This window comes from Phaethon aethereus (assembly GCF_964289735.1).
Source record: "Phaethon aethereus genome assembly, chromosome: 2".
NCBI classification, from domain to species: domain Eukaryota; kingdom Metazoa; phylum Chordata; class Aves; order Phaethontiformes; family Phaethontidae; genus Phaethon; species Phaethon aethereus.
This window is the reverse complement of record NC_138582.1, coordinates 160310201-160329768: the sequence shown is the minus strand read 5'-3', so window position 1 is coordinate 160329768 and position 19568 is coordinate 160310201. Positions and strand designations below refer to the sequence as shown.

Sequence of the window (19568 nt, the reverse complement as noted above, 5' to 3'; positions counted from 1 at the left end):
AAAGGGATTCTGTGCCTGTAGTAGAGCTGTAGGCGATTTATGGCTTATCTGTACTCATTGCCTCGAGCTTTTGGAAAATTTGTAAACAAAGCCAGATGCTCATTATGTTCCCACTCAGGGTTGGTTAGATGGGTAAATGCCATCAGAAGCACTTTGGTCCTGTTGGGTTATAGCATGTTACAGGAAATGGAATTGCTCCAAAATATTTTTTTAAATATTTATCACCCATGAAAATATACTGCTAATTTCTGCTCACAGAATGGATTTTTTAAAGTAGTTGTAAGTCATAAAAATATGGAGAGAGTACTCTAAGAACTGTACTGTATACTAAACTGTGGGCCCAGCTTTTTCTCTGTGTTCAAAGTTCATGCTTGCACCATGTGATGTAGTCAAGCACCACTCGCCCTTTTTAAGGGTTTTGGGCAATGCAGGAGGCTGTGGAAGCTTCAAGCTAGGGTAGCTTCTGCTTTTTAACAAATTTTAGGGAACTGAGATATGAACGAGGTGACTTTTCATAACCAGTTTGCTAAGTTAAGATATTTGGTGTTCAGTTGATAATTTTTACTGCTCGCCTTTTGTCTTCTGTAGAGATAATGTGATGTGAAAGGGGTTCTTGTAAACTACTTTTTTTCTCTTTAATGCTCTTTAAGCGTAAAAAACCATGCTGCTGTATACAGATTGAATTGCTATAGGTTAACAAAATTTTCTTTGTAATAATATTTATTGCAATATGATCATCATGTAATCCATTTCTTAATTCATGATTAACTTTTTGGTATATTTTTTCTATTTATCGGCTGCAGCTGACCAAGTAAACAGGTCATGGCACGCTTAACGAAGAGACGACAGGCAGATACAAAGGCTATCCAGCATCTTTGGGCAGCTATAGAAATAATCCGGAACCAGAAGCAAATTGCTAACATTGACCGTATTACAAAGTAAGTGATCCGTTCCAAAGAAAGTCTTGATGAGGGGGAAGGTTGATGTTATTAAAAGCCCTGGGAAACAAGGACAGTAAATATTGTGAGAGACTGTGAAACATTTACGTGCACTTCTCTGTTACTACTTATCTAATTACAAAATAAACTTATAGAACTGCACACCTAAAGATCCTACAGTGAGGTTTAATCATTGAATTGAGATCGCACTCACCCTGTGTTTGTTTTGTATAAGCATCTTTAGGAAATACGCAATATTTGTAGTACTTGAACTGAGTTTAGCATGTCAGAGTTGTACTCACTTGGTAGCTTGATCAAAATACAAGAAGTAGATATAACAGTTAAGGAGAAAAGGGCAATAAAATCTGTAAATAATCTAATTCTTTAGGAAAATGTGATAGGGCAGTGGAGAACTCTTTTCCAGAAGGCAAAGATAAACCTGAAGTGTTAGGTTGCTCAAGCAAGTAAGAAACCGTATTTGCTGAGATGAGCATAGAATGCTATTAAAGAAGACACAAAATGACTACCACCTATGCCTAATACTATTGTTAATATTAAAATATTCTTCAAAATGTATTAGGTGCTGTATACACAGAGAAATGTATATTCTTTGTTCTGTGGAGTCTGCAATGTGTAAAAAGTTGTACAACATTAAAATACTTTTTAAGATGACTTGGAGTAGCCACTGTAATAAAAGCCTGAGAGAGATTTTGTGTACCTCTCTCTGCTTTGTCTGCATTTCCAGGCCAACACATACGTCACATTTGTCAAAGTAATCAATATGAATAATTTAAAAGAGCAAAAGTAACCAGTTGGCAACTCTTCAGTTGCCAGAACCCATGTGAACTGATAATGAGGCTAGAGACCACTAAGGAGAGTTATAAAAAGTGTAGGTGACTAAGGAAGTGAAAATCATTATAACATGGTCTACTGACAGAGTTTGGAGGCTCTGGGGTGGAAGCGACAGGCAAAACTGGCTTCATAAGTGGAAGAAGTGTAACATTATAGGTTCTCCAAACATAGTGAACAATAAACAGGAAAAAGAAAAAAGATGATGTCCCAAATGAATTATTGTGTACCTGGCTCCTACAACAAAGAAAAATGCACCGTTAAACTGAAAAGCACCTTCCCAGAGACAGAGTTCCAAGCAGGCTTGAGAGGGAGATTGTATTTTAGGGAATTTCATTTTTTAAGTTTGTGGTGGGCTGACCCTGGCTGGGCGCCATGTGCCCACCGCAGCGGCTCTGTCACTGCCCTGCTCAGCCGGGCAGGGGAGAGGAAATCAAACGAAAGGCTCCTGGGTTGAGACAAGGACAGGGAGAGATCACTCATCCATTACTGTCATGGGCAAAACATTCGACTGGGGGAAGAATTAATTTAATTTATTACCAATCAAATCAGACTAGGGTAATGAGAAAATAAAAACTAAATCTTAAAACCCCTCCCCCCCACCCCTCCCTTCTTCCCGGGCTCAACTTCACTCCTCATTTCTCTCCCTCCTCCCCCCGAGCGGCGCAGGGGGACGGGGAATGAGGGTTGAGGTCAGCTCATCACACCTGGTCTCTGCCGCTCCTTCCTCCTCAGGGGGAGGACTCCTCACCCTCTGCCCTGCTCCAGCATGGGGACCCTCCCACGGGAGACTGTCCTCCATGAACTTTTCCAACGTGAGTCCTTCCCACGGGCTGCAGTTCTTCACCAGCTGCTCCAGCCCGGGTCCCCCCACGGGTGCCGTCCTTCAGGCACAGGCTGCTCCAGCCTGGGTCCCCTGCGCAGTCCCAGGTCCTGCCAGCAAACCTGCTCCAGCCGGGGCTCCTCTCTCTCCCCACGGGGCCACAGGCCCTGCCAGGAGCCGGCCCCAGCGCGGGCTGCCCACGGGGTCACGGCCTCCTTCAGGCATCCCCCTGCTCCGGCGTGGGGCCCTCCCCGGGTGTGGTTGGAGATGTCCGTGGAGCTCCATGGCCGCAGGGGCACAGCCGGGCTCACCATGGGCTTCCCCAGGGGCTGCCAGGGAATCTCTGCTCTGGTGCCTGGAGTACCTCCTCCCCCTCTTTCTTCACTTGACCTTGGCATCTGCAGAGTTGTTTCTCTCACATACTCTCACTCGTCTCTTCTGACTGCTACGCGAGTTGTGCAGGGGTTTTTTTTCCTGTTCTTAACTCCGTTCCCTCAGAGGCGCTGCCACCATGGCTGATGGGCTCGGCCTTGGCCAGCAGCGGGTCCACCTTTTAGCCAGCTGCACTGGCTCTGTCGGACACAGGGGAAGCTTCTGGCAGCTTCTCACAGAAGACACCCCTGCACCCCCCTGCTACCAAAACCTTGTCGTGCAAACCCAGTACAGCGTTGCACTTGAGTTTTGGAATGCATTAAAGCATATATGTTTGCATCATGTCTCCAAGGAGACAAGTGGGTAAACCAGTGCTATACACTTTCCATGTTAACATTTCAAATTACTTGCTCCAGGCCATATATTAGCTGAGTTTGTTAGCTGTTTATGCTCGTTTTTATAAAGGGAGACAGGCACATCCAGCTGGGGATTCATCCCACTCTTATGAGAGATCCCTATTTTAAGATAGTGTGAATAACGTTTAGCTGGGTAAAGTTAGGTAAGACAACTCCTGTCGTTACAAACAAAGTTAAGAAAACAAGTAATTAGATACTGGAAAAAGAAGTACTGCTCTTGGTAACTGAAGAATAGTTTCATTTTTTAAAACAGAGTCTAGATACAGATTGTATGACTCATCTCTAATCAGAAGAAAAATAGGTGACTAAACAGCGACACAAGCAGCCTTAGTACTTTCAGAAAGATGTGCAAGGTGTTAGCAGTGAAGAGTAATCTGAAAAGTGCTTGGACATTGTAAATGCTCCACATGCACATCAGTGACAAGAGTGATGAACAGTGATCTAGTTTCTATTATATGATATTTTTAAGGAGATAACTTTTGACAAGGAAAAGATAAAGACTTCTGAGTCGCTTTACAGTACTAGTTATTGATGAAGAAACACAGATGACGTAGTGAAATGAATAAGCATATTACATAATATTCAAAATAAAGTTCTGAAATTAGCAGGGCTTCAGAATATCTCTTCTCATGAAAACTGAGCAGCTGATGTATTCTCCCAGGCTCGAAGATTATTTGGTCAAGTACAACTGCAATTCCTTAAAAGATAAATCAGTGTCTGGGCACATAGGCAAATGTATGAAAAATAAGAAAGATCAAAACCAAACAGTGATCAAAAGTGAAAATTATGACCATATATACATAGTTGGAGCTAAAGGGAGGCTTCTCATACTTGGATCAGTAGTATGTTTTAGAAGTGTTAATAACTCTTCGGATTGACTGAAAGAGTGGCTTTGCATATTGCAAGTATTTGCAAGCAGTAATGATAATGAAATTTATGGAAGCATGTCTTATTCCTAAGTAAGAATACAGAAAAAAGAGCAAGATAATCTTTTTTTATAAATACATGTTTAAGGTGACAGTCATCCTACCGTATCGTATAGTGGATGACAAATACGTACTTTCAGAGAACTTAGAAGTTGAAAAGATGATTCATTATATGATTTTTTAAATTTTATTTGTTTTGCCATAATTTCAGGGTTCATTTGTTGCTAGAGACAAGTTGTACTATATATTTTGTGACCTGTTAATCCAGACACCTTCAGAGCAGAATCTCCATTGCTGCTTTGTTCATCAGCTGTTTTGCTACTTTTAGGCAAATCTGTTTGTTGGCTTTTCTCCTAAAAGGCAGCTCAGCATGGTTGTCTCTGTTTTCCTAACATATTCCTGGTTATTTCATTTACTTCTTGCTTTTCTTAGTCTTCTGGTGCTGAGTAGAAGCCACTGTACATATCAAGGAGTATTTACTTTTTATGACCAGGGAGGAAATGTTAGTAATATAAAAAGAGAATTAATTGTTTATAGATTATGAACTGTTTCAACTCAGTATGTAAAAGAGACAGATTAATATAATACATTAATATACATCAAATGTAACCTGTGCACTTTGTATGTAATTGTTAAAAAATATCTGGGGTAAAGAAGGACTTCCAGAGGATACTGGCAATGGAAAGTACGCAAGAAAAATCTATAGAATTAGCCACGCATTTTCTGTAGAGAACAAAAGAGTAGGAGGATGGTGTAGGGGGTACCAAGAGCACTAGAAGGTACTGCTAATATTATCAGGAAAAACCTGCAAGGAAAGAGTCCCTTTAATTAAAAGTAGACTAAATCAAGTATGCTTTGCTTTTTAAATTGATGAGGGGGAAAAGCAAGAATAGAAAAATGTGTGATTAGAAAGTGATTGAAAACTGTCTTAGACTGAGGAAAGAGTCACTTGGAAAATTTGAATACACGAGTTAGAGCCTTTAAGAAATTAGTAAGCTTACTGAACTTTTGGCAATTCGTTCAGAAAAGTCATTGCATGCAGAGAAGTATTAATAAACACAAGAAAGGTGTCTATTTTTGAAGGAATTAAAAATATGTGTGAGGAAAAATAGCAAGAATATGACACTGTTAATTGGAATATTATATAAATACTCAAAAAAAAAGCATTGGTAGGGAAGAGACTACACTGCACAGACTTGACAAACTCCAAAAAGAAAAAAGATCAACAAATCATTATATGAACGGGATTCTGCAATTTTAGTGACTATATGTGTGGGGGTACATTATAGTTCGAAAGATACTTTCCATTGGTTGGAGATAAGCATTCTTCAGTACCTTGAAGACTAAATGAAGGACTGAAAACCAATACTAACAAAAAGTAACAGTGTAGTGAATTTAAAGGGATTAGTACTAAAAGTGCAAACTGCCTTTTGAAGAGAATTTTTATATATAAAGTTCCTATCTTTGTACATAGTCTTCAGTGTGTTCAGTGCATTTTTATTTAACGGTGAAACTCATTTGAAGGCAGTGGTAACATTTCTGTAAAGGTATGCAAAATAAATATTCTCACTCAGCTTTTATTGTCATATCTCAAGTTGGTGATTTATAACAACTTAAAACCTAACTACTAGAAATATCTAACATTTCTAAACTACCAAATTACATAATAACAAAATAATATTTCTAAGAGGAATTTATCAAGAAATATGACTTATTTTTCTGTCCAGACTTGATACTGGGATAATTTGACCCTAGTATGTCAATTATTTAGATGAATATTGTTGGTATTAGTTGTGCTGTAAACACTACTGGAGAAATGGCTTCCCATACCTTGAGAATTCTCTATCAAGAGCACAGCTTGACAAATTGTTCATCCCTAAAATTATGTTAAAAATTGTAATTATGCTTTTACTTTCTGGTTTTTCCTCATTATCTTCCATCTGTTTTGGATTTGGGGTAACCTCAAAAATTGATTCTATGGAATAAAATGCCTTAAAACACACTGGAAAAAAGGCATGCATATTTAAATGAGTAGGATGAACTATTGACATTCACTTGCATAGCAGATTGGTAAGTATTTCTGTACAGACATGTTTTTGAAGTTCTCTTTCTTTGGCTACTCCAGTCTTCCAGTTTCTTTTAGCATTTTCTTTATAATTCCCTTACAGGTAATTGGAGTCCTAAGATTTAATTAAATATTAATTAAATATTTACCCTTTTTCTGTGAAGGTATTGGGTTTCCTCAGTAGCAATTTATGAACATTTCATGATCTTTATGATTAGTTCAGAGTTTGTTATCTATTAAGTTAATGTTATTGAAATACCCAATTCGCAAATACAGTGTTCTAGAACTATTACTGGCCGCTTTCAAGATTTTGTCATTGTAAACAGATAATTTTCTGGTTTCTAAAGTATTCCATGAAGACTAATGTGAAAAACCAAAACATAATTCTTTTCTTCCATACTTCCTTCCTTATATTTTTTTCTCTCTCCCTTTGATGTGTTTCATGATTTATTTAGTTGATTGGTTTCTCTCCCTGTCTTATAAAGGCGGTGTCTATATTGTCTTTGTGTACTGTGACAGGGATTGCCCTGGCATCATGTGGAGCAGACACGCTGTGACCACAGTGCATTGCCTTTGGCTCATGGAGTATTCCTTTGGCGTTGACATATTCTTTGTTTGTTTTATATGTGTGTGTGGTTCTTCAGTTCTAAGCGCCAAAGGTAATGCAGCCCACAGCAATGCTATTCTTGAAACTTGAAGCTAGAGGCATGATAGTTTGCCATTAGGTATGGTGTGAAGGCATCTGAGGACACATAGCATGCTGAAACAGTGTTGGAGTGCCCTTGGTAGAAGGAGACAATCTTGGCATTGTTTGCATTCATGTTCTCTGTCAGGAGCTAACTAACCTCTTGGCCATGATTTGCCTTTTTCCCAGGAAGAGCAAGTTCATAGAACTGTAGAATAGTTTGGGTTGGAAGAGACCTTGAAAGGTCATCTAGTCCAACCCTCTGCAATGAGGAGAGCCTTTCTTCATAGGAGAGGTGTTCCATCCTTCTAATCATCTTGGTGGCCCTCCTCTGGACCCGCTCCAACAGGTCCATGTCTTTCCTGTGCTGAGGGCTCCAGAACTGGACACAGGACTGCAGGTGGGGTCTCAGCAGAGTGAAGTAGAGGGGCAGAATCACCTTCCATGTCTTGCTGGTCACACTTCTTCGGATGCAGCCCAGGAGATGGTTGGCCTTCTGGACTGCGAGCACACATTGCTAGATCGTGTCCAACTCTTCATCCACCAGTACCCCCAAGTCCTTTCCAGCATGGCTGCTCTCAGTCCCTTCATCCCCCAGCCCATACTGACCCAGGTGCAGGACCCTGCACTTGGCCTTGTTGAACATCATGAGGTTCACACGGGCCCACTTCTTATGCTTGTCCAGGTCCCTCTGGATGGCATCTCATCCCTCAGGTGTGTTACCTGCCCCGCTTGGTGTCATCCTGAGAGTGCACTCGATCCCTCTGTGTATGTCATTGATGAGGGTTTTAATGATGAGGGTCCCAGTACAAACCCCTGAGGGACACCATTCTTTGCCGATCTCCATCTGGACATTGAGCCGTTGACTATTACCCTCTGGATGCGACCATCCAACCAATTCCTCATCCACCAAACAGTCCACCCATCAAATCTCTCCAATTTAGGAAGAAGGATGTTGTGGGGGACCATATTAAAGGCCTTACAGAAGTCCAGATAGGTGACATCTGTAGCTGTTCGCTTGTCCACTGCTGTACTCACTCCATCATAGAAGGCCACTAGGCTGGTCAGTCAGGACTTGTCCTTGGTGAAGCCATGCTGGCTGTCTCGAATCACCTCCCTGTCCTCCATGTGCCTCAGCATAGCTTCTAGGAGGATCTGCTCCATGATCTTCCCAGGCACAGAGGTTAAGACTAGAGTTCTCTAGTTCCTAGAGTCCTCTACGTTTTTTTAAAATGGGTGCAATGTTGCCCTTTTTGCAGTCTCCAGGGACTTCACCTGACTGCCATGACTTTTCAAATAACATGGAGAGTAACTTGGCAACAAGTTGGCTTTCTCCATAATGGAGCCTGAGAATGAGTTAATTTGGGAATGAAGCCAAGAGTGACCATAGTCCACAGGGTAGAGGAATCCCAGCTTTTGGGGATTGAAGCTGAATGAAAAAACATTAGCTAGGATAAAACCTCTATGCTATAATTGGAGAATTTTTGTTATTTTCAAAAAGAGCAAAACTGAAACTATCATTTTCATCAGTCAGAAAGCTGTTTTACAACATTGGTGATACAAGAAAATGTTTGGTTTGTTTTTGGTTTTTTTTCCATAAATAGGTACAAAGACTCTCATCTTTTTTTAATGGCTTTCAAATGGGGTGGTCCAGTACTAGGTCCCCAAATGGGCTTAACCATTTTTCCCCTATTTTTGATGTGGACTGATTTTTGTTACATTCTAATTTAATGTAAGTAAGTGCAGCAAATTCAGATTACCTAAGAGAAATGAGCAGATCCCAAGCCTATATAGAGTAGACTCTGTCAGTACCCTGTTAGCTTTGTGTGGAGTGACATTAATCAGCATTGATGGGATAGCATGCCAGAAAGGAATTACTCAGTATGAAAGATAACTGTAAAATGATGAGATTTTCTGGTCCCACAGTTAAGGTGGAGTCGCAAGCAATTGCAGATTGAGTATGTGACCCTCTCAGTTTGACATTCAGTCCTAGGAGGGGGATTTCTTCTCCAAATATCACTCTATGATTCTCCAGTCAATCTCTGACAGTAGTTAAAGTTAAGGGCCTCTCCCATCCATAAATCTGCTTTTGTTGCCTTAGTTCTTCTGCAGTTCTCTTTTTAGGCTGTCTGCTTTAACAGAGAAAAATTTCTAGAAGCACTGATTAAAGCAAAGATGAGAATGAGCAATTTGAACAGGTAGAGAATAATCACAAGAGAGTATAAATAAGAAAATGAGCAATTTGAATGGGTAGGAATAATCACACAAGTCTATAAATAAGAATATGCAATGCAGTGGCAAGAAAAAAAATTGAAAGAACAAGATTCTTACAGTATTGTTTATTTGAAGCTCGGAAACTTGTTAGGAGAAAAATTGTCACTATTTATAGTACCTTTGATGAAAATTTAAATCTTCCTAGTATTTTGCATGTTGCAACTGAATAGTCATGCATAAACAAAAATAGTAAGTCATAAGAATGATTAGGAGAGCAGATGACTCTGGATTTATAACTAAATAATCCTGGTGTTTAACTTTACATGAGCAGAAGTATTTCATTTCTTTGACTGAAATGAAAGCTTAGAAATGTTTTTCTGCTCTGTTCGTTTCTTACCCTTTGTGAAGCCATTCCCCTAAAATACCTGTCTTTTTGTTACTGGAGAGTAGGGTCATCTGAAAACAATTGTTTGAAGTAAAACATCCTCCTATTATGCGGAAGAATGCAGTGGTTGCATGAGTTCACTTTTAAACAGTGTTACTGGCTCCTTTTGCACATCTTTACGTCATCCTCATGTATGTTTTAAATGTCATACTACTTCCTCAGCAGGCCACATTGCTGCTGCTAGTGGCAGGTGTCTATTGAGTGCTCACCTCTGAGAAGTGAATTCCGTTTGTATGGGGTTGACTTAGTTATAGATATATGCATTACAGCAAACAAACACAGAAACACATCACCAGGTGATGGCAGGGTAGAAAACTCTTAGTTTTAAAAACCTCTACGTGTTTTCTGTTATAGTCAAGGACAAGGCACTTCTTTCTGTCTCGCACCACTAAGTCAATCTCCTTTTCTGTTACTTTTACTTTCCTTCTCTCTTTCCCATGATAAACTTCAGATGCTTCTTTTAGGCCAAAACCAATGTTTTTTTCTGTTTTCATAACACTGTTTTTGTGTTAAACCAAGAGAATGAACCAAGTCTAGAGCGTTAAAGCTTGTAAATACTTAGTCATAGAACATCCTGGGGGAAAAAAAAAAATCTGTGCTTTTTCAGCAATTTTTGATTGATTTGGTTAAAAATCATTACATTAATAAAACAAAAAGCAATCTAAAACTAATAGTTTGACTCCCAAAATACTATTTTGGTCATATATAAAATGACCAAAAAATATATATAAATATATATAAATATATACTTATATATTTTATATATATCTATATATATATATAGATGTATATAAAATATGTATCTCTGCATTATGTGTGCATAACTATCGGTTAGAAGTATAGCAATACTTTGCATATGAATATGATGGACACCAAAATATTTTAGTTGAAACATTTATTTTTTATACTGATAGCTTCACAGTGAGGTTAAATGATGCATTCAGGTTGAAATTTTTGGATATTTTCAAAAGTTCAGATATGTGCTATGAAGTAATAAAAAGAACACTGAAAACTGGATATATGCAGGAAAATCTCAACAGCTTTTGCATTGTAACTGATACACAATTTTGCTTGTAAATTTGTACTGAGACTGACCAATGAGATAATATAAGAATTTTTAACATCCAGGTTCACAAAAATGTTGAAGAGTGTCAGGAACTGAGCTATACACTCATATTTTATAAGACCCTTAAGAAGAAATTATGGATTGTCATTGATTGCACAAGGAATGTTCGCAATGGCATATGTTAATTAAATTTCACCTGTGTTACCCACAGGTAGCTGCATTTGTCATAAAGCCTTTATCTATTTGTTTATATTATGTTTAATCTTAATTTAGTTTCTGAGTTCATCATGATTTTCTGTTTCGGATATTACGTAATTTTAATATTGCTGGTATTAATGGTCAATTTTAATTGTTGCTTTTAGACCATTTTGACCAAGGAGAGTGGAAACAGGGATGACAGGAAAAATTTGTCAACTTTTCTTGGAAAAAGGCTATAAAGAGTCTAGCTGCATTTGCTCTGAGTGGTAATAGAATTAAAATTTCTGAATTTGGAGATTTGGTTAAAGCGTCATCTTGAGTTTATAATGCATATTAATAATTATTCTTTTTTCTATCAGGCTCTTTCCTTGATATAGAGGATTTCGTCAGTTCGTGTAATGATTCTATTTAATTACATTAATTAAATTGATTAAAGGAATACATAAAAAGAAGTTGAGATATATTAAGCATTGTTGTTTGTGCTTTGTTAGGGGTAGTTGTTCCTTCAGCTTGGTACTGAGCCACTGTCCCGCCATGTGAAAAAGAACACTGCCACCTGAACTGCTGGGTCTGCTTTCATTGCTGGCTGTTGTAAGACTAATTCAGTGCCTAGTGGAGAAAACTCTTCACCATGGGACTGACAGAGGTTCCTCCAGCCTTGCCACATTTTTTTCCTGCTTTATGCTGACTACATGGAATGGAAAGGGTGCTGTAGCTGACTGTGCAACCATTACACCTGTATGGGTTTAGCTATTTTGTTGAGGACTAGAGCTTGAGGTGAGGCTAAATTCTTTGTTTGCTTTGATCAGGAATATTAACACATACACATCTAGTTTCTACAGTTCATTTTGAAAAAAATAAATAGCTGTTCAGATGTTCTACCAATTTTTGCCTGGTCAATTTTCCTTATCTAATAATTCTTCTTTTAAGAATGCTCTTATGTGGTATTACTAGTAAGACAGTTTTCTTTTTATATCTCAGAGGTCAATGTTATTCATTGATTCAGTAGGTGAAGTCATCTCTGGGCTGAGCATGAATGTGACTGGTAAATAAAATGATTCAGCGCAAACCCATAGTTATCGACAACAGCCATACTCTTTGTTTGATGTTTGCTAATGAGTGCAAACTCATTTAAACTGGCTTTACTGTGTGTTGCTACAAAAATTGTAATACTCAATGTTTAATACTTTCCATGGATAATACATGCAAACTGAACTCCAGTATAAATATTGAGAAGGAAAGTCAAGGAAGTCTAACTGACTTGAAAATCACTATCCCCGTTTTCATTTTAATGAATGTTCTCATGTACTCCATGCTTCTATTAATATTTATGTTGAAGTTATGTAAGTTTACACAGAAAAATACCTAACCGGCTATCTTTATTTCTAATTACTAAAAGCAAGCCAATTTACTTTTTGTGTCACCACCAGTATTGATTTTTGCTTGAATCATAAGATCTTTATAATATTTGAAAGTGAAACTTCCAGCTTATGTTTGGTTTCATTGTTGTAAATAAATGTGGCTTTCTATTAGAAGTAAAAGATAAAAATGAGTGTGACGGCCATTAAACAGGTTGTTATCTGGTCTGAAGTGCTCATCAAAGCTTTCTCTGTAATCTGTGGAGAGAGAATGATCTCTGAAGTACTACTCATACCATCTATTTTAGGCTGTGGTCTCATATTCCCATTCATATAAACAATATCATCACCAAAAGCAGCAGCCCTGCCCTGATGGCTTTTCCAGCCGTTGTGCTGTTCCCTAGCTCGTAATTACATGAACATTTGTGTGGCAGTGTGATGATTTTGAAACTCAGCCAAGCTAAAACTAATCTGACCCCCCAAAAAAAAGATTTTGTTACTTTTAACCCAGATAAGAATGGAAATCAAATTAGATAGAAAACGCTAAAAAAAAGAATCGTGAAAGCACTTGAATGTATATTTTTTTAAAGCATGTTTTGAATTGAGGTGCTCAATATGAGCTGACTAAATATTTCATGTGCAAGGTGTTAAGCCACGTTGTTATATTCTGAGTCTCGTTTGTCTCTTCAGTACCTCCACCGAAAAGTGCTGCATGGAGCAGTGGTTCTGCGTACACACAAGCAATTGTGCATATGCGTGCAATGCCCCTGAACGATTAGTGCTTCTGCTTGCCAGTAGTGCTCAGTGTACGCACGTGTGCACTACCAGCAGTATCACATACAACTTTGTAGGTTGGAAAATGGGAGTAGAGGCCTTTTTTAGATAAGTTCATCTTTAAGAAGGCAGTAGTAGTTCTGAAAGGGAGATTTTTGTAGATCAGGAATGAATAGCTTGGTACCTTAATTACTTGCTGTTCATGGTCATATTGGTGGGTTACACAATCTTAAGTGTATAGTGAAGTTAGATGACTGAGAATTTAAATTACTGAACCAAGGAATTACCTGAGTTAAAATTACCATGTTTTTGACAGAAATGACGCAGGTGGTTATAGGAAACTGCATGGTGCCTGGGGTGTCTAAAGCACATGCAAAGATTACTCTTTAGCTTTGTTTCAGCAGCAGCAGAGAAACATCAGGCAGATCTGAGTTTCATTGACCTGTTGGATCTCACTGTTTCACTATCAAATTTATGTGTTCTTCTTGTTTTATAAAAAGAGTACACAAAATTAGATTCCGTATTAATACAAATGCTGTATTTCTAGACTATGAAGGAGCGATGAAACACATTCTAAAAACACTTCCTACTTAGATAGTGTATGTGTCTTCAAATTGAATGTTGCAGATACTGATGTCAGAGGGAAAAGAAAATTCATCATTTCTCTGTAATTCTGTTTCTCTGTGTCCTCCAGTTGGAATTTTGGACTGCACAAAATCTAGGTCATATAATCAGTGTTTCATTGCACAGGCAACAGCTCTGTCAATGCCTGTGTGGTCTATGGAGTGGGCTGTTGGTATGTGAAGTGCAGTGGAAATCAAGCCTGTTCATATTCATGCATGTCTCTCTGTGAAGTGTAAATACAGAGGAAGAACGTTATGCTTTGGTTGTCTTTATCTTAGTGAATTTAATCCATAATCAAAACTTGAGAAACTGTAAGCGTATCAAAATGTATCTTAGAAAACAAAAGTGTGCTGCTACATCCCCCACAGTAAACAGTTCTTCTTTCTCTGTGTGTCTGTATTGTCTTCAGCGCTCAGACCAGCTCTGTTTCAGGCAAGCAAGGAATATATATTGCAGATATATTGTTTTGAAATAAAATGCTCATAATGTTTAGCCCATGTTTTGTGAAATTTGATTTGTACCACAGTGGTACAAATCACTGCCTGCTCTGGTGGGGAGCAGGCAGCCTACGCTTCGGAGTTGAGACCTTAAGACTGGACGGGGCTCTGAGCCACCTGGTCTAGTTGAAGATGTCCCTGCTCATTGCAGAGGGGTTGGACTAGATGACCTTTAAAGGTCCCTTCCAACTCAAAGATTCTATGATTCTATGAGATACAACTGAGCACAAATCTTCACCTGGCTCTCTGCAAGGATAGCTAGTGGATTCCTGAGATTTGAGCCTGGGTATGTTAAGTTCTTATGTTACATAGCTGTATTTGTTTAAAAAAAAAAAAAAAATCACAACCATCTCTTCCATTTTTACTTTCAGTATGACCAAGTGACCTACTCTTTGCAAATTAAAAAAAGTCTTAGAAGAACTGCATGGGCTTTTGTCCTGGTTTCAGCCAGGGTAGAGCTGGTTTTCTTCACAGAAGCTGGTGTGAGGCTGTGTTTTGGATTTGGGATGAGAAACTGTTGATAATGTGCTGATGTTTTGGGTTGTTGCTGAGCAGTCAAGGACAGTCCAGTTTCTCCTGCTGGCCTGCCAGCGAGCAGGCTGGGGGTGCACGGGGAGCTGGGAGGGGACACAGCCAGGACAGCTGACCCAGGCTGGCCAAAGGGATATTCCATACTATATGACGTCATGCCCAGTACATAAACTGGAGTTGGCCGGGAGGGGGGAAATCGCTGCTCTGGGACGGGTTGTCGATCGCCGGGTGGTGAGCAATCGCTGTACTGGGCATCACTCATTCTTGTACATTCCTTTGTCGGTATTATTATTGTTGTTATTGTTGTTTCCTTCTCTCTTGCTGTCCTATTAAACTGTTTTTATCTCAACCCACCAGGTTTTTTTCCAATTCTCTCCCTGTTCCACTGCGGGAGGGGGGAGTGAGCGAGCGGCTGCGTGGTGCTTAGTTGCTGGCTGGGGTTAAACCACAACAGCTTTCTGTAAAACTGCTGTCATACCCTGAATCTAAAGCACAAGGCATCATTTTTCACCAGAGGCAGGAATACAATATAAAACTCCAAACAGATTTTGGCCAATTTCCTTCCATTTTATGTATTATTCCTTAAGGTCTGTCCCTGAATCCAGGACATCTTTATATACCTGTAGGTAACATTTAAAATTAATGGCAGTCTTTCAGTTGAGTTTAATGGGATCTGCTGTATTTTATCACATCTCAGTTGTGAGATGAGCTATGTGTACAAGGAAGTCTTAAGACCTCTGTCTTTCCCTGGATGAGTTGCTTAGCAGATAGTCTGCTGCTGCCAGTAATCCGCTACTTCTCTTCGTATCGTGGAGGGCGGAGGCATCCAGCATAGACAGAGATAGTTGATCAGACCAAGATTACAGTGTTTGCCACTAAAATTAGCATCTACCTACACTTGTCACACTGTCGTATTTTATAAAAGGCAGCTATTTCCTATATTTATAGAGATGCTTGCTGTAGCATTTTTTTAGTATTTACCTTTTGATAAGTTCAGGTGGCTGAAAATCCAATTCCTTCTGAGTCCAGAAAACTGAGGGTTTTTTAAATATCTGTGTCAGCTTTCCACCTTAAGTAACCTTCCTTCCATCCTTCCTTCCTTGGCCAGCTTTGTTTTTTGGGCCACAACACAGCAGCACCCATTTGCTGTATCTCAGTTGACCACAGTTGCCTTCAAGAGGACTCTTTGGGGCAGAGTTAGCTATTTATGTGCATTATTTTGTGGCCATACATACTAAGCTCTTTGGGACAGGGTTTGGCTTTGTGTTGTGTCTCGCACAGCACCAAGCAAAAGAGTTGTGATCTGTGTGACAGCTGTAGGCGAAAAGTTCACCATCTGATCCCCTGTGAGTGCCAGCTACTTTTGTGTCTGTTTTGCTCCCATGGTGATTGCAGCTTCAGGGTCTGCTTCCTCCACACCCCTTCGATCAAAACAAACCTTTTCCTTAAGGTTTAAGGTATTTTATGAAGCACATGTGTTAGATGCAGGTTTTGAATAGAAAGACATGCTAGTTTGATAAAAATTCTTTTTAAAGGTTTAGGTATGACTTGCTCATATGGTGACAGGTTTTGGTGCTTCTATGTCTCCTGGATATTGGGCAGGCAAGTGGTTTAGAGGTGGATTAGGGTACTCCTGTGGTCCGGTTTTGTTTGGCAAAGGGAGGTGGCAAGATCCAGTTGTCACTTAGTACTGGCATGAGTTGCAGGGGCTTCTGCAGTTTGTTGTTATGAAGGAGAGAGACTCTGAAAGGGCACGAACCATATCGTTCCTCCCCTGTCATTGCAACGTGGCTCAGGTGGGGTGTGCAGCAGATGGCTTCGTGGCTCCTGGATGCCGTGAGGCCTGTGAGAACTGCTCGAGTCCTCACGTCCAGCTGTGGTGGCCCCTTAGGCTGTCCCTGTAGCGTCTGAGAGATGGTCAAGATTTTAGGATGGGTAACAAGAAGAAGCTATATAAACAGAAGAATATGATGATATTTCATTGCTGCTAAACTTGAAGAGACCTGACTACTGTTTAAGTGCAGTGCCAAAGAGGTTGAAAATTGTTTTTTCACTTTTTTTTGATTGGTATATTGTGTACTAAACACAGATGAGCATGCACACACACATACAATCTACAAATCTATTAATGATTATCCTCTTATCATACTCCACTAAAATTTTTCTTTTGCTGTCGGAGAGGCGTGCACATATATTAGCTATGTGCACATGTGCATTTACCCGATTCTGTTGGTAGTATCTTGTTTCTGAGGGTCAGCACCTTTGCCTACACATTTGATGGTGTGACAATGCTGAGGTTTGTTTGAGTGGTAATGAATAACCTGCATGCTAAATCTTATCCTTTCCTTGCCAAGTGGTGTTGCAATAATTGAAAACATGCTTTAGTAGGCTCTTAGAAGTTGATTACAAAAACTGTAATTTTGCTAGATTTGCTAGATTCTTCTATGCTAATGTCAAGGTGGTTTGTGCTGCCAGCTTATAAATGGAGAAAATACTGACCTATTAATACTGTAATACTGAGCAGCAGTTCAGTCGCTTCTGTGTCCTGCAGACAGGCAGACTCATTTGGTGAGATTTGGAATTTAACATGCAGATTATCAGGCCAAACCTCCTCTTTTCATCAGACAGACCCTCATTTTATATAGTAAGGATTAACACAGTTAAATTGTATTTTGAAATGGTTGTTTCAACCCTCTATCTGATTAGGGCTGGTTGCTGATTTAGGGCATTTTGCTTTGTCTCCATGCCTTATTCTCACCCATCTGAAAGCGTATTTGCTTTACTTCTCGTAGCTGGCTACATAATAGTAGTATAGGGATTGTATTACACTTCCCAATCTGTCAATGTGGAGGACTGGACAAGAGCATAACAAACCAGTATTGCTTCAACTCCCTGTCTCCAAGGTAAGGCTAATCAGCTTTTGTTGAAAACAGCATTCAAGGATTGCTTTATCTCTCTTACTTATTTTTTAACTTCTTAGTGCCAGATGCTTCAGTGCATGCAGTGCCAGGAAAAGACTTGTGCTCCCTGGACTAGTAGTGTCACTTTTGCACAAAGACATTTAATATTGTTTTTCCCCGATCCAGTAATGAGTTTGATGTGGTAGTTAGGACCTCAGACATCATGCATTCTGTCTCTAGGCTGGAGTTCAACTTACTTTGTGTTTCCAGCATCTTTCACATCTTGTGACAGTTTTTCACATTTCATTATTAAAGAACTTGAACTATTTTTTCTGGTTCAAATCCTGTGTCTTAATAGCTTCTTAGTTTAGCTGCTGTCTTTCTGGCTGAAAAGAAACAAGACAGGATTTCATCCAGACCCTGCCAGTGTTGTTTTATAGTCTTCTTAATGTCTACCCACCTACACTTCACAGGTTTTAATATAAGTAAAAGTTCAGGGGGGAGGGGGTACTTTTCTAACAGCAATTCTACTCTTCAAAGTAAAAACATTCTCTCTACATGTGTGTGCTTTCCTGTGAAAGCTGATAGCATTATACTTTAAATGTGGAAAACGTAGCCCTTGTAGATCTCCAGACTGCACAGTCTGAACATTGACTGAAGTATTCTTCAGAAAGCCACTGGGGATTTATTATTCCTGATTTACAGCTGGAGAAAATGAGGGGATTGTTTAGTTGGTGGCAGTACTTTCACTCTGGTTGAGAAGGCAGATTGGATTTGAGAAAGGAGATTCTGAGCCTTGTGCTCCTTTTGACTAGTGCACACCCTGCCAACAGTAGAAATAGGCAGATTAAACCTCTTAACTGATTAGAGTTGGTTTAAGACTTTTTGGATTGTATTCTATATCTGTTCTGTTCAGAGATGTGAGCGAGAAATAATCACAAAACCTGTATCTTACATTCAAGAGTTTTGCTGGACTGTGTTTCTGCAACTATTGATGATGCAATGCAAAATACATGGTTTCTTCAGCAGGGTGCACTGAAGATTATGGCACTGGGTTAATACTTGATTTCTGTTCTCAGACCTATAGCAGCCTGCTGTGTAACTGTAGGGAAACGACTTCCTTGCTCAGTGCCTGATTTGTTCTATCAGGAAAAGGGGAAGAATGATAGTTAGTACCTATGCTATGTATTTTGAGACCTCTTAAAGACTTGTAGAAATTGCAGAAGGCATGGGTGCTGGAACTCATTATTAATCATGAAATAGAGAATCCCTATAGCTGACAGCTTTCTCTTAAAGCAGGCAAATTACAGCTTTTTCTTGTAGGAAACAGGTAAAGACAGAGTACCCGGAGAAACCCAAAAAAGAAGGAGAAATTCAGTTAGCCCTGTAACTATAAGAGAGCTATAACTAGAAAAATATGTCCACAAAACATTTGGTTCCAAGTCAGCTCACTTATCTGCTGATTGCATGCGATTGCAGCTCTCTTCATTTCCTCATGTGCAGTGACTCATAGATATGTTCTTGGAATTCTGCTTAAAAAAATTCTGAAGTGTAATGATCTTTAAAAAGGGAGGTCATCTTTATTTGAGGGAAGATCATTTTATGTTGTTTACTCCAAGTTAATATTTGGTGTTGGTCTAGAATTCAATTATACTGGGTAAAGGTCAACATTACACAACTGAATCTCATGCATATATACAGTTTAGGCTATATATGTTTTGTTCTCACCAGTGCAGTTAATCATAGTGTGATCACTGTGATCATCTCAAGAAAAGGAGAAAAACCACTTAGTACTGTAACTCCAGCTGTTGCATTTTCATATGTGATGCATAAACTTCACATTTTTTTATAAATGTGTTGTACTTACAAGCATCGCATAGATTCATT

The 19568-nt window shown here is 39.2% G+C and overlaps 1 protein-coding gene across 8 annotated transcripts in view; it reads left to right on the top strand.

The window, feature by feature from the left end:
* Positions 1-822: 822 nt before the first annotated feature.
* ZMYND11 (zinc finger MYND-type containing 11) overlaps positions 823-19568 on the top strand; it is a gene marked incomplete at both ends in the record, with an annotated part of 66091 nt that continues 47345 nt past the window's right edge. For all 8 annotated transcript variants that reach the window (XM_082015555.1, XM_082015556.1, XM_082015554.1 and 5 more), the window contains one exon: positions 823-938. In XM_082015555.1, the coding sequence (XP_081871681.1) occupies positions 823-938 (116 nt within the window). The remainder of the gene's footprint in view (positions 939-19568) is intronic.